At 54.1% G+C, this 15,565-nt stretch overlaps 1 protein-coding gene across 3 annotated transcripts in view; it reads right to left on the bottom strand.

The window, feature by feature from the left end:
• Window positions 1–15,565, bottom strand: part of PXDN (peroxidasin) — a 62,404-nt gene that overhangs the window by 12,590 nt on the left and 34,249 nt on the right. For all 3 annotated transcript variants that reach the window (XR_005721201.1, XM_040241549.1, XM_040241554.1), the window contains 10 exons: window positions 14,853–15,022; window positions 13,775–13,892; window positions 13,289–13,458; window positions 9,488–9,760; window positions 8,115–8,231; window positions 7,661–7,819; window positions 6,919–7,031; window positions 6,058–6,214; window positions 978–1,086; window positions 245–402 (listed from right to left, as the gene is read on the bottom strand). Coding sequence is in view for 2 of the 3 variants with exons in the window: in XM_040241549.1 (XP_040097483.1) it covers window positions 245–402; window positions 978–1,086; window positions 6,058–6,214; window positions 6,919–7,031; window positions 7,661–7,819; window positions 8,115–8,231; window positions 9,488–9,760; window positions 13,289–13,458; window positions 13,775–13,892; window positions 14,853–15,022 (1,544 nt within the window). In the remaining variant the exon portion in view is untranslated. The remainder of the gene's footprint in view (window positions 1–244; window positions 403–977; window positions 1,087–6,057; window positions 6,215–6,918; window positions 7,032–7,660; window positions 7,820–8,114; window positions 8,232–9,487; window positions 9,761–13,288; window positions 13,459–13,774; window positions 13,893–14,852; window positions 15,023–15,565) is intronic.

Genomic DNA, 15,565 nt, shown 5'->3' with positions numbered 1-15,565 from the left:
AGAGCTCCCTTCTGCCCAGAGGACCTGAGGATCAGGGCCCAGGCAGGACCTAGGGCCGGGCCAGCACAGCCCCTGAGCCGAGCACACTTCTGCTCCCCACCCGCTCTCCCACCAGGCGCCTGAGAACCACAGCACCGTCCCCACCCAGGCCAACTGCAGTGACGATGCTTGCCACAGACACGGGACCAGGCGGGCTGGGCCGCCCCGGGAAGGGGCTGTGGGAGTGGCGCCGCGGGGTACTGACTGGTTCCGTTGAGGTCCACCATCAGGCCGTGCCGCACGTGCTCCTGGATCAGCTGCAGTGTCCGCTCGAAAATCTCTCCGGCCCGGGCCTGCTCCACCGTGTAGGGGTCCCGCGGGTACCGGAACAGGGCCAGCAGGTCGTTCGGGGAGCGAGGGCGGCTGGCGGGCGTGTGGGGTGAGGAGGCAAGAGTGGAAGAGATGACCGAGAACACAAGTCACTCAAGAATCACCGCAGTTAACTGTCTCTATGGCTACGTTTCCATGGACACGAAGCACCGTACCTTACTCATCCCATAGAAGGCAACAAAGCAAAGGAACAAAGTCAAAGACACTAAAAATAAACGAGTCATTACGTCAATAGAAGAAAAACACACAGATAGTCTATTTTAATTCAAACGCAGCAAAAACACTTGAGGGTTGCCAAGATGAGCAAACGCATGAATGGCTTGAGAAATACTTTGTTTTTGCCAACTCACTGAGAAACAAGCCCAAGGAATGAGTCAAAAGTTTTCTGAAATGTTCTACTTGTGAATCACAGGTCAGCTCCTGCTTGGAAAGGACACACCTTTCTGTCATCTTAGCCCCCAGAAAAGCTAACACAGAGCTGTTCATGATTTGCAGATAAAACACTGCTTGACGCACAAGAAACAGGTGAGGACTTGGTGCGGGAGACCAGCACGCCTCGCAAACCCAGCCCGCAAGCAGGTCACAGCTCTGGCTGCTTCTGCACGTACCTGTCAAACAGGTGCGTCCGCGTGGAGTTGATGGCTCTGTCCACGGTTGCGATGGCTTCGACGATGGACGTGGCCACAAATGGGTCCCCGTTCCGGCTGACATCGGGAACTAGGAGGCAGGAGGTCGTGGGTTACCAGCAGACACACACACACACGGGTCACAGAACAAAGGCCAGACGCCACAACGCAGACTCCGCTCCAGTGCCGTTTCCTCTTTTCCCTCCAAACCTTATGTTTCTTTATCACAAATCCTACTAGGAGCTGTTTTCAAACTGCATGAAAGATGTAGATGCTTTAAAATCACAGGATTCCCCACAAAGGGTCAAAGAAGCTGTAACTGAAAACTCCAAAGCTCTTCTAGCAAAGTATCAGCTGACAGGAAGGCCGATGCAGGTCGACTGAGCAGCTGCCCTGCCCGGCTGGGCTTTAACCGCCGGTGGATGCTGTGATGCCTCCCGCCGAGGGACAGACAGCCCTCCCGCTGCTGGACCTCAGCCCACTCGCCTCCCAAGGTTCTGCTGCCCCCGTCCTAACCCTCACGGAGGATCAGACGTCCCAGAGCCAGCCTGTGTGCATGGCACCGTGCTCCCACACACATACATACACACGGCTGCGGAACTTGCTACCTCTGAAGTTACCGCTTCCTTTCCACTGTTCTTTCTTCATTCCTTTTTCACTTAATAGCATTTCACTTTTCTAGCATTTAGAGTTTGCTAAACAAAACACCTTTGTTCCAACCAAGCTTTTATCTTTAAAAATGCCTCAGGACAGGTCACCAAGAACGTGCACTTTAACAAATTCAATGGTAAATATTTTCCTTCAAAATACGCAAACCTTCTGGAAAACTCGAAGTGGTTGCAAACACCCTTGGTGAGATGCTCCAGGCGCAGCCCCTCCTGGCCCTGATGTCACATAGAGCCAGAGTCGGGATTGTATTGTAAAATAGCTGATTAACAATGTGTGGTAGTTTCAGGTGGACAAAAAGGGATTCAGTCACACATAAGTATCCAGACTCCCCTCCCAGCCAGGCTGCCACATAACATTGAGCAGAAGCCTGAAAAGCACAGCATTCTCAACACACTATTTTTTCATATTCTGAGTTGGAATCGAAGTTCCAAGTCCCATTCAAATATTTTTAAATCACTAATCACTTTTGGCAGTAAAATACATGGAGCTATATCAAAGTCTTGAGTGAATATAAATTAGAAATCTAGTCATACTAAGTCCAATGAGTTGAATCAAAATGTCATAATTTTTTCAGCTAGGCAAAAACTCATGAATTTTCTAGAACAAATACTATTTTAACATAATATATATAGACACAAAAGCTTTCCTGGTATGCTTCATAAAGGCTTGAGAGAGAATGACAGCAAAAAAAAAAAAAAAAAAAAGAAGGAAAAATTGAAGAAATGTAAATTAAGTGAAATGGGAAATAGGAAACAGACTGGAGAAGGCAAGCCCAGGCCAGCTGCTCATCAGAGTCACACCCGCCCTGGAGAAGAACAGTGGCACCTGGGCTCTTGTAGTCTCCAAGCAATCCAAGATGATCTGTTATGCATCTGGATTTTAGAAAGTGATTATTCTTGGGCTTCCCTTGTGACTCAGCTGGTAAAGAATCTGCCTGCAACGCAGGAGACCTGGGTTTGATCCCTGGGTTGGGAAGATCCCCTGGAGAAGGGAAAGGCTACCCACGCCAGGATTCTGGCCTGGAGAATTCCACGGAGTGTACAGTCCATGGGGTCGCAGAGTCGGACACGAGTGAGCGACTTTCACTTTCAGAAGTTTTTCTATTAAATGGTAGTTTCAATGATACAGAATTCTATTATTTTCTGTTGACCTGCTGCGATATAATTATTGTAATCTGTTTTCACAATCAATAGCCAGAGAAAACACAAAACATAATCACAGTTGCAAGCCCTAGAGGAAACATGATCAGCCTAACAACACAGAAACTGCACAGTTCAGGGTCAAGTAGCGGAAGTGCACCCGTGCACACATCCTCAGCCGCTCAGCCGGCCTGGTGCCTTTAATCCGCTTACGGTTAAGGCATTTATCGGTGGCTCAGAGGTTAAAGCGTCTGCCTCCAATGCGGGAGACGTGGGTTCAATCCCTGGGTCGGGAAGATCCCTTGGAGAAGGAAATGGCAATCCACTCTAGTATTCTTGCCTGGAGAATCCCATGGAGGGAGGAGCTTGGTAGGCTACAGTCCACGGGGTCAGCAAAGAGTTGGACACGACTGAGCGACTTCACCTCACCTCATGATAATTACACGTTCGACATTACCATATCCTTAATTGTTTGGGTTTATTTCGTGTGGGTCTTTTTCCTTCTCTCGTGTTTTCTGCCTACAGAAATCCCTTTAGCATTCGTTGTACAGCTGGTTTGGTACAGATGTATTCTGTTTAACTTTCGCTTGTCTGGAAAGCTTTTGATTTCTCCATCAAATCTGACTGAGAGTCTTTCTGGGTAGAGTAGTCTTGGTTGCCTGTTCTTCTCTTTCATCACTTTAAATGAGTCATGCCATTCCCTCCGGCTTGCAGAGTTTCTGTTGAGAACCTGCTGATGGCCTGGCGGGAGCTCCCCTCTGTGTCACCGGTCACTCTTCCCTTGCTGCTTTTCGTGTTTTATCTTTGCCTTTGGTTTTCGTCAGTTTGACCGCCATGTGTCTCGGTGTGCTCCTCCTTGGGTTTATCCTGCCTGGGACGCCGCTTCCTGGACCTGGTGGACTATTCCTTTCCCACGTTAGGGAATTTTTCAGCTATTTCTTCAAATACTTCCTTGGGTCCTTTCTCCCTCTCTTCTCCTTCTGGGACCCCCATAACGCAAACGTTGGTGCGTTGATGTCCCAGACGTCTCAGGCTGTCTTCACTGCTTCCATTCTGTTTTCTGTATTCTGCTCTGTGGCGGTGGTTTCCACCATTCCGTCCTCCAGATCACTCACCTGTTCTGCCTCAGTTAATCTGCTACTGGTTCCTTCCAGCGCACTCTTCGTCTCTGTTCTTTAATAACTCTAGGTCTTTGGGAAACACTTCCTGCCTCTCTTCCACTACGTTTCAGAGACCCTGGATCACCTTCACTATCAGTATTCTAAATGTTTTTTCTGGAAGGTTGCCTATCTCCAGTTCATCTGGTTGCTTTCCTGGAGTTTCATCTTATCCCTTCATCTGGGATGAAACCTTTTCATCATGGTTAACTTTCTGTGATGTGGTTTTGGTCCTAGCTGCTATGGGGTTGTGGTCCTTCGTGCTTCTTCTGTCTGCCCTCTGGTGGATGAGGCCGTGAGGCATGTATAAGCTTCCTGATGGGAGGGACTGGGTGGTGGGAAAAACTGGGTCTTGCTCAGTAAAAACTTAATCCAGTTACCCACTGATCCCACCTTGTGAGTCGTGGGGCCTGGGGTCTACAGGCTCTATGGTAGGGTTAGTGGCGACCGCCACAGGCACTTAGGCCAAGGGCCCCTTCCAGCACTGTTGCTGCCAGGAGCCCTGTCCCTGTGAGGAGCCACGGCTGGCCCGCGCCTGCACAGGAGACCCTCCCACGCAGGCCGGCAGGCCTGGCTCCGCCTCCTGCGGGCTCACCGCCCCTTTCGCCTGGACCCTGGCACACACGAGATTCTGCGTGTGCCCTCCAGGACTAGACGCTGCTTCCCCCAGTCTTGTGGGAGCCCTGTAACCAAACCCTGCTGGCCGTCAGGGTCAGGCTCCCGGGGGGCGCCCAGTCCCTGTGTCAGACCCCAGGCCGGGGGACCTGACGTGAGGCTCAGGGCCTCCCCCGAGCGGGAGAGTGCCTCGGGCGTCACGTCACGGCTCTCCAGGTCGCGGGCCGCCCACCCTGGGGGCACGAGATCTGATTTTCCTGTGCTTGGCCCCCTCCCGCCACTTCCCTGTGGCTTCTTCGTCCTTGCACGCGGGCTCTCTTTTTGGTGGGCTCCGTGCTCTCCCGTCAATGGCTGTTCAGCCGCCACAGGAGGAGAATAGCCCACATCCTCTACACACCCTTCTCCTCTGCCGTCTTGAACCAGAAGCCCCTACATTAGGTGATGTTTAGAACTTAATATTTGTACAAGTCAGACAAACAGACAGGCCAATCTGACACAATTTTATCACCTAACGTTTCGTTATTACCAATGACTTAAGTTGAATTTGTTTTTAAATCAGGAAATTCACTGATTTAATTTATAATCACTCCAGTCTAATCTAATGGGAAAATAAGGTCGTTTAACATTTAAAAAAAAGAAAAAAGAAAAAAAAAAAGAGACATGCAAATGTGCCTCTACTGCTGTCTGCAGGCAGCCACGGGCATCCATATATATACAACGGTGCTTTTTCCATTTTTCTTATACTTGAACAATAATGTTGCTTTAACATAGATTAGTTACACAAGAAATATAAAAAAAAAAAAACCTCCCACCCACAATCTCCAAACTAACCACATTTTAGTGAATTTTCTTTACCCTTTTTTTTAAAGGACGTAAATATGTTTTTGAATTACTTTTCTATGACTATTGCTTGGGAAAAAACAAGTTCAACTTACCAAGCGCAGGTTTGGGTGGAACTGTATGACTTACAAAAAGCTACAGGCTTGCATTTCACCCTGTTTGCTGGGAACCAAGGAGCACGCCCGAGGTGTGCAGCTCTGGGATGGTGGAGAGGCACTGCCCGTCAGCACAGAGTGGGCCCGCCAGGCCCAGACCCAGGGAGGAGGGTGGTCCCTGCCCTCGTGTGGGTTTCGGATGAAGGCTGAGCACACCCCAGGGCCACACGAGGCCACACACGCTCAGAACAGACAGAAAGCAGAACGAAGGACCCAGACTCCACAGCAAGAGCTGCGCCTGTGCTTCTGCCAAACGGTGGCTGCAAATTACATGCCGCAGACCTCGAGAGGGTTCGGGCGACCACTGAGTCAACTACAAACCCAGAGCGAGGAGGCTCTCCAAGCGGGCCGCCACAGCGCTCTCGGAGCCCAGGGCAGTGGAGGGGCGCAGCTATGCCTCCAGGCCGCGCCGACCTCTCTGCAAAGCGGACGTGCCCTGCCCTCTAACGGCCTCCGAGCTCGCGGGGCGTCCACTCCGTGGCCTCACCATTCACGCTGAGCACCATGCTGACCGACGCCTGCCCGATCGTGTTCCGGGCCACACACTCGTAGCGGCCAGCGTCTGCAGTCCCAACGTCGCGGATGGTCAGGAACCCCTCGGGGCTGATGTGAAATTTCCCGCTTTCCGTCACCTGAACCCCATCCTGGAGCAAAATAAGCAGAGAGGATGTTGGAAATCAGACTAAGGACCCGAGGGGTCTCTCCTAGGGGAAGGGCACCGCATGCCAGGGCCTCACGAATGGAGCCCTCCTGACGGCTGTTCTTAGGCCCGCCAGACACGGGGACGACCCTGCCCACTTCAGATTCGAGAAATCTCTCTTGCCTGCTGGCAGAAGACCCAGAAAGCCTGAGACACAAGCCTCGCTGTGTGGACTCTGCGGGATCCCAGGGCACAAAAGGTGACCTTCGTGGGACCTGTGCTGGGCTGGGGGTGCAGAGCGGGAAGCCCAGTGTGTGCGAGCAGCCAGGGCAGGTGTGTGTCACCAAGGAAGGCAGGTGACCTCCCAGGACGAGGAGGAAGCAAGGCAGGAGGAGGTGTCAAGGCCCCGAGGACCCCATCTCCCTCCCAGGGAACCATTCACGACCTCCAAGAACGTGGCTTGTATTAAACAATTTGTTCATAGTTGAACACAGACTAGCGTTTCTGTGCTGGACTCAGTAAGAACAACACAGTGAAACGGGACACCAGAAAATCTCTCCTGTGGTTGCTGGACAAAGGACCTAGCAAGAGGGACTTCGTTTTCGCTTCTGTCATCAAGAAGGACATGTACGGGCCAATGTCCCGAGTCTGACTGTTCAGGTCGACTGTCTCCCCCAGGAAGGCAGGTCTGGACGCCTCAGCCCTTACCTTGTTCCAGGTGACAGCGGGCTCCGGCTCGCCCTGGGGACGGCAGGGCAGCTGCACGTTGCTGCCCACCTCCACCGTCATGTCCCTGGGGACGCTGGTGAACACCGGGGTGACTGCAAGGCAAGGACAGGGGCTGCCGCACACAGAACCCAGGCCATTCGAGGTTTGCAGCAGAGGCCCCGCCCCCGGTCGGGGCAGGCCCGGGCCACCAAGCGCCCTTGCTGTAGCCGGGCCGCGACCCCGTTTCCTGCCGAGAAGAAGCCAGACAGGACCTCTGGGGCTGCCAGCCTCCCCATGAGTGGCAGCCTCAGGGCAGTGGCCCGCCTGTCCACGTGGCTCCTGCCCTGCGTGCGAGTCCAAGGCCTCGAGCCCCAGGAGCTGGTGATGAGGCAGGAGGCAGGGTACCAGCCGACGGCCCCACTCATGGGCCATCCACCGTCCTGCCTGCTCAGGACTGGAAGGAAACCCAGAGCCCATTGGCCGGATCAGACCCAGGCCCCAACCCCTATCGACACTCTGCAGGCAGAGCCTCCGGCCCCTCCCTCAGGCCAGGCCACCCACGTCACAGGGCCACAAATTAGCAGTGAATGCACAGCCCACTGAACCACAGGCGCCCACCACGCGCACACCCCCCACGAGCAGGGTCCCCACAGCTGACATGGACGATTCCAGCTACGACTAAGGCCTCAGGATGCAAGTCCAGGGGTGGTCCCCTGGGGGAGAGTGAGGAACCACCGTCTACCTCGGGGCTGGACAGTCAGGTGTGCGGTGACTCTCTGGGAGCCGATGATGTTCACGGCCTGGCACTCGTACTGGCCCTGGTCATGCAGGGCGACAGCCAAGATCCTCAGCGTCCCCGATGACAGGACCAGGTGGCGCCTGTCCACCGACAGCTGGCTCCCTGCAAGGTGGAGATGCGCTCTCAGTGACACGGACGCAGGGACAGGAGCCTGGCCTTCCTCGGGGCCAGGCAGAGGCCTGACGGAGGGACGGAAGGATCCAGGAGCTTCTGTCCCCAGGTCTACGTTTCCAGAGACAGGCCTGCCGCCCTAGTCCTGGGTGAGGACAGGTCCAGCCAGACACGCCGCGGCGCTGGGTCACGCCTGATTCCACTGCTGTGGCCTGCCCAGGGCACCATGCCCCAGGGAGTGATGGGGGGGGGGGCAGAGTGGGTCACTGCCCTGCAGGCCACTCACCTCCTTTGGTCCAGGCGATGACAGGCTGCGGGTAGCCCTTTGCCTCGCAGTGGAACTCAACCGTCTGGCCCTCAATGACAGCCCTGTCCTGGGGCATCACGGTGAACTGAGGAAGCGCTTACGGCGGGGAAAGACACAGAAACGAGGCATTTAGGGGACAGCTCTGGGTGCAAAGCCAGTCTCCTTCCTGGAGCGAGGCCACCCCCAGGGCCCACCAGGACTGCTCTGCTGGGAGGAAGAGGCCAGAGAAAAGGACGTGGAGCAGGAAGAAGACCACACCCTGGGTGCTTCCCAGCATCACACGGTCACGTGTGGGGAGACTGTTAATCCAGCAGCACAGGACTCGCTAATGACCAACCTCGGTTCTGGCAAAGGGCCCAGATTCATCTCCTCAGCCTAAACCAATGTATTTGCACATGGATAAAATGTCATCTAGCGCAACTGTGTGCAGTGACAGGAGTCGTGTCATTATTACTGGGTGAAAGAGACAAAACTAAATTACAGAATAAATACGTCCAACATAATTCCATTTTTATAAAAGCAACAAGCCAACTTCCCAGGTGGCGCTAGTGGTAAAGAAACAGCCTGCCAATGCAGGAGACTCAGGAGACGGGGGCTCAATCCCTGGGTCAGGAAGGTCCCCTGGGGGAGAGTATGGCAACCCCCCTCCAGGATTCTGGCCTGGAGAATCCCAGGGACAGAGGACCTGGTGAGCTAGAGTCCATGGGGTCACAAAGAGTCGGACCCGACTGAAACGACTTAGCACACACACAGCAGCCAGAATCAAAACCAAACAGCATGACCGTACGGTCACACGTGCAAAGAAAGAGCCAGAGGGCAGAGGAAAAGTCGCCACCTTCCAGTGAGCCTGCTTCTGCCGGAGGCTGGGAAAGCTGCTGAGGAGGCAGGAGGAGGGGAAACTCGTTTTCTGCATTCACACTCCTGCGCCATCCTAGCACTTGTCAACCAAAGTCCCACTTTGCAATTAAATTTAAAAACTATTCACAAACTCATTCTAGCCAGTTAAGGACTTGGGAAACGCACAACGTTAAGTCTTAGAACTATATATACTCTCAGACTCCGAGTTCAGAAATCGACCCTAAGGAAATTCCAAGATGTGTGCCAGACTTCTAGACAACAGTGAATTGGCACGCACATCTACGTTCACATGGAGAACACAGCAGAAAAACAGAGCCCTGACCGCCGGATGCCCCCGGGCGGAGAACCAGCACGTGAGCAGTCCCACAGAGGGTCTGCGGGGACGGGAGAAGATGCGCAGGCTCGGGGACGGGGGTACCAGCACGAGCTCCGGGGCCGCACCAGGGCAGGTCAGGGAGGCCAGGGAGGCGGGGCTCCACAGGGACGGGCCTCACCTTGGACGATGATGAAGGCCGTGGCGTGGATGCTGTCCACAGTGTTGGAGGCGAAGCAGGTATACTCCCCGCTGTCCTCCTGCTCCACGTTCTGGATATAGAGGCCGCCGGACGGGGTGATGCTCACCCGAGGGTCCGTGGGCACGGGGCTGCGGTCACCCCTGGTCCAGGTGATCTGCGGCGGGGGGTGGCCCGTGGCGCTGCACTCCAAGGTCACACCCTCCCCGACCAGCACCTCTGTGTTCTGGGGCTGGATTACAAACGCCGGGCGAGCTGCCGTGGGAGACAGATTCGGAATCAACATCCACCAGCTCAACAGACGCTTCTGCTTGGGCTTCCTACTCGCTCTACCTACTGCCGTCTAAAATGAGCGGAAGCAATCCAACCCAGCTGCAGGCTTCGTCCCCTCTCCTTTTCAAAGGCATGTGCGGCCCATAAAGACGGCGCGTGGCGTCAGGCCCAGCCAGCATCAGCGGGGCTGAGCAGCCAGAGCCGGTCCCTTTTTTAAACAGACTGAATTCTGGCGCAGTCTCACTTTTGATGACTCTAGAAGCATTCTGTCAGTCTTGACTGTAAGTAAACCTTGCTAGTGGTTCTTACTGGTTATAAAACACTGTTTTTAAAGGGTATTTAGAACATACAGAAATAAAAAATTTCCCTCACAGGAAGGAAAATACAAATGAATAGTATGATAATAGTTTTCAACTCTTAAATCCAGAAAAAAAACCCATAGTTATTACTGAGCTCTTGAGATGGGCATATACAGAAATGAAACGTGTTTCTAACACATCAGGAGCACAGACTGCTTCATCCATCAGGACAGAGACGTGGCCACATACATCAAACCTGGAAACTCACTCACCGTCCGCTCAGAAATCACTCTGCTAGGACTTTACCCCGTAGGTATTTTAATAATGAGAGGGTAACAGGCAGGAGGGCCAGGGGTCTCCAAATGGAGGAAATAGCCCGCAAGTGCCAGACATTTTTATCTCCCTTAAGCGGCAGGAGGAAACAAACTAGCCGATATTTTTTTTCCCTTCTCTATACAAATTTAAAAGGAACTTTCTCTTAAAATTCTGTGTTGCCATGACACCTGGTTTCACCTGAAGTTAACCAAAGCCTTTTTCTTATGGAAATGCTTATCTTAAGCTATGCTAATGTACTATGCATTTACCCCAAACTCTGTCTTCAAGTCGGTTCCACCTTTTGGCTCAGAACCTACTTGATAAACCAGTATGTTATACTCCAATATCCTCCCTCTAATCTACGTAAGCGACACTATTTGCTTGGTGCTCTGCCCGTCTTTAAGATTCAAGGTAATCCTTTTACGGCCCAGGATGAGCCATTTGGAGCCAAGATTATCCCAAAATACATCCTATGGGGGAGGGGCCTGGTGCCATTCTGAGTTTTGAGACATTCCTTTCTTTCATTAACAGACTGCTGATAACTATATAACATCCAGCTGAAGACTAGCAGGGCGGCACTCTTTCTGCCCCCTTCTGATGCTTATGTCAGAAGCTTTCTCTATCTCCTTTATACCTTAATAAGACTTTGTTACACAAAAGCTCTGAGCGATCAAGCCTCGTCTCTGGCCCCGGATCGAGTTCTTCTCCTCCGGGGGCCAAGAATCCCGGCGTCGTAATTCAACAACAACCTTTCAACAAGCTTATAGAACAATACGTGTTTTTAAAAAGGACTTATTACTGTGCCATTTCTTTGGGCTGACGTCCTTATCCACAATTTTCCAACCCAAAAAGCTCCAAAAATAAGTAGTCTTTCTGTAACTTCTTTGTTTACAAACCTTGATCTATCTAGCCCAAAGCTACTTACAGTCTTCATCTATTCCACTTACCGAACAACTCACAGGGTTGAAGAGGATTTTACGTATTGATTATGATGTTATTTGAGATTCTGTGACAGTTTAGAGCAGAGCAAAATGGTGGGAAAGGTATGGGTGATAAACACTAATTAAAAGAAAAATGGTTGCCTCTGTATAAAATCAGATCAATCTTAAGGCAAAAACACTGACAGAGGTGAAAGTGTTAATAATCAAAGTTTAATTCACGAGGAAGATAAACTCTGTGGACTAATGTGCCCCTAATGACAGAGCTTCAGAATAGATAAAGAACATTTACCACTTTGTGACTCATGGAGACTTACTCATGGGTCCATCATCATCTGTATGACAGGACTGGCAGACTTCCATAAAGGGGCCCAGCCCATGTATTTTGGGCTTTTCAGGCCATAAATCTTTGAGTGTGATTATGTTCCAAAAAAGACTTAATCAATAGACACTGAAGTCTGAAGTTCATTTCATTATCATGTATTCTAAAATACCATTCTTAAGTTTTTTCAATCACATAAAAAAGGTGAAACACATTCTGAGTGTAAAAATCTTGCAAAACCAGGCAGTGGTCCAGGCTGGGCAGCCCCTGGTCCGGGCCAGCTGGCTGCCACTGGCTGACCCCTTGGGCTGCAGTGACCTTCCCATCCCCTGTAGGAGACCCTTCACGTGCATTTCTGGGAGCAAGGCCAACAAGCTCAGACTGGTGTACTAAGGAAGGCTCTTGTTCCTGAGAAACAAACGAAAATTCAGATCAAAAGAGGTTAGATTTGGGACTCTCGGGCCAGAGAGAGACTCTACTATTCCCATCCAGGGACCAGTGGCCCTGTAACACAGCAACTGTGCTAAGGACTCGCACTGCTCACCATCTGCCATTCCCTTCTGCTCTGGCGTGTACCTCCAGCACTGCTCCACTCCGATCAGCATTACGTGGGCCCCCCTGGTCCTTAGAAACAAAGCACAAGCTCCTTCGTGACCAGGAGCCCCTGTCTCGTCTGGCAGACTCACAGCCGGGCGGCTCTGCAGAGATCCTGGACGCCTTGTTCCACTCGGGGAAACTGGGATTAAAGGGATTCGACTTGGCCGCAGTTATCTGTCCTGCGCATTCCTCTGAACTGGTGTTTGAGAGCTGGGGATTCTCATTCATCAGTAAATCTGGACTATGTCCCTGCTGGGATATACTGAGGCATACAAAGTTCTCATAGTAAGACTCTAAACAAAGAAACACAGGCATCATTCATCCTGCCACCGAGGGTGCTGCAAGGCCCTGCACCCCACAGCACGAGAGAAACACAGGCCAGGCGCGCTCACGCGAGGACGACCCAGAACCGCGGAGGCTCCGCAGCCCCGGTGCCGTGTCCTGCGGCCCTGGGACCGGGGCCGCCCCAGGCTCTTCTCCAAGGGCCAGCTCCTCTTCCAGCCAAAGTCCCCAGGGTCAACACTTGGACAAGAGCGGGGCTTGTAACCTGGGGGCCCAGCCAATCCAAGGACACAGCCGTGCTTCCTTTGGTTCCAAATGTCTTTTCAAATCAGGTACCAATATTTTAGATATGGGAATTTTGCACCAAAATTCAGATTTGGGGTTTCTTTTAAAGTAGCCAAGGCCCATAGCACAAGAGCAAGCCCACTGCCAGGGGGCAGCCAGTGAAATGCCCTTGGGACCACCGTGAGCAGAGGTATCAGGCGGGGACACTTGTCTCCCAGGTGTCCACAGCCCTCCGGACAGTGATCCCAGCAGCGGCTACCCATGGCCACTCTGACTGACCACCTGGGTTAAGGGTTGGCGGGGGGCCAGAGCAACGGTCGGGGGTCACCTGTGACCCTGAGCCGACCCTGCTGCCGGCGCTCCAGCCGGGATGCTGGTGTCTGTCCCTCGCCACCAGGTGCAAAAAGAGACGGGGGTGGACGGCAGGAAGGGGATTCGGGGGTGCTGAGTGTCCGAGGAGCTCTGTGCCTACCTGGAGACCGGAAGTACCTGAGGGTCACCTCCTGCGTCTTCGCCTCCCCAGCCACGTTCTTCGCCATGCACTGGTAGACGCCCTGGTCCGTCTCCCGCGTGTTCTGGATCATGAGGGTCCCGTCATCCAGCAAGTTCAGGCGGGAATCCGTCTTCATGCTCAGCTCGTTGCTGTCACAACAGACCCGGCTGGCTCAGGCCCCCAAAGCACAGGAAACACCAGTCCTCCGCAGGTGTCTGTTCCCCGCCCAGGGACCCTGGCCTCAAGGCATAGAGCACTTGAGGCACCAGAGAAACGTCTCCTCCTCTTTGCGTTCCCTCCAGGGAGGAGCAGGAAAGGTCAGGGTGGGCAGGCACCCCGGAGCTTCTGGGATACTGGGATGGCTGGGACCTGGTGCCCAGCACTCCTGACGGCTGAGACCCAGTGCCCAGCACCCTGTCCAATGTCTAGGACCCAGCGCCCAGCACCCTGTCCAGAAGCACTCACTTGTTCCGCAGCCAGATGATCTCGGGCTTGGGGTTGCCCTCAGCCCTGCAGGTGAAGAAGACGGTGTTGCCCAGGGTGACGTCGGCATCCTGCGGCTCTGACGTGATCCGCGGCCTTTCTGCACCAAAAGAGAAGCAGACCCTCTGGTCTTGGTCCTAAACCACCGTGCGAACAAGAACCCAGAGCAAGTCCCTTTGGTTTGAGAGAAAATCGCACATGTTCAAACCAAAAACACTCCCGTGAGAACAGCCAGCGGGCTTCTCCACGGAGAAGACGGTGTTAGAGCCGAACCACACAGCGTTCCCAGGACCCGAGGCCCACTGCGGGACCCCTGCCACTGGACCAGCCCTCACCAATCAGGGCAGGACGCGGAGAGGCCACAGGGCAGCCCCAGGGCTGAAACCAGTCACCTGCATACGCCAAGGGCCAGGAGCCCATCTGCAAAGGGATCGTCCATAAAAGGTCACAAACGGTGGCCAGCCGAGTGACGTAACTGCTATGTTACCAGGAAATGGCATGACTTTAGACTGCAGTCGGTTCTGTTTTTAATATATGAATATAAAGATGATGCTCTGGAGAAGCCGATCTTCCCACTCCACCGGTGTGGTACTTATGTGGGAGAGTCTGCCCTGCGGGGTCTGACTGCTTCTTTTCTTGTTATTTGTGGTCGGGGGTCATGCACCCGCGCAGGGCAGTCAGCTGGACGAGCCCAGCCCCGTCCACCCCGAGTGGCCACCGCCCAGATCCAGACACAGGAGGCGGCCAGCTCCCAGCCGGCAGTCCCCTCCCCCCGGAGCCGCCCCCTCCCACCACGGGCCCCGCCACCCGGCAGCTGCAGCCTCTAAAGGCAGATGGTCGGAAGGAGCAACAGGGGGCCTGATGCATTTCATGTTGCTTTTTTTTTTTGCAGGGAAACCTGACAATAAAACCCACATTTATCAAAAATAGTTTCCTACAGGTACTGCAGAGACAGACTCTGCAGTAGGGACCGGTGAGGCCCACCCAGACTCGCTTCGTGGGGTCCCCAGGGCCAGACGGACACAGGGCTGCAGGCGCCCCGCCCTCCCGAGGCTCTCACCACAGTCCAGCTCCTCCGGGGTGAGGGCGGCCACCGAGCGGCCCTGGATGCGCCTGGGGTGCTCACAGGTGGCCGCGGCCTGCGCGTTTCCTGACCGCGCGTAGCCTTTCAGCAGGTCTGCCAGCCACAGGATCTCACAGTCACAGCGAAGCGCGTTGGAGTCCAGGCGCCTGCACGGAGGAGGCCGCGCCTGAGACGTGGGACGTGGACGCGCAGGGCTGACCCAGCCCAGACGGACCCGCGGCGTGGGGGCTGCAGACGACGGAATCTGAGCGGGTCCTGCCCGACCAGGACCCGACCCGGCGGGACCCACACTTGGCAGAACCTGAGCCGGGGAGCAGGGAGCCCAAGGGACACAGTGCGAGGTGGTCCTGAGAGCGATCAGAGGCGTGAGTTGCAGGGTGGATGCAGGACCGATGTGGGCTGGCGGAGTCGGGGCAGGACGGGAGCCTGTGTGAGACGGGCGACGCGGGAATCCCCAAACCCAGCACCACCCGTGCCGTCTTCCAGGATTACCTCACGTGACCGACACCCCCGAGGGGCACCTCTCAGGGGCTGAATGATCCTGCAAGCCCGCGGAGAGGGGGGCCGTGAAGGTGGACACAACCCTCCCAACAAGTGGAACAGGCAGGGTGTCGCCTCCGCCCTCGGGACGACGGCCGTTCATGTGGCAGAGCCCTAGGTGAGGGGTGTAACGGGGGGACCAGAAGCAC

Source organism: Oryx dammah, unplaced genomic scaffold (genome assembly GCF_014754425.2).
Source record: "Oryx dammah isolate SB20612 unplaced genomic scaffold, SCBI_Odam_1.1 HiC_scaffold_1, whole genome shotgun sequence".
Classification (NCBI taxonomy): domain Eukaryota; kingdom Metazoa; phylum Chordata; class Mammalia; order Artiodactyla; family Bovidae; genus Oryx; species Oryx dammah.
The sequence above is the reverse complement of the archived record's forward strand: the minus strand, read 5'-3'. Positions and strand labels throughout refer to the sequence as shown.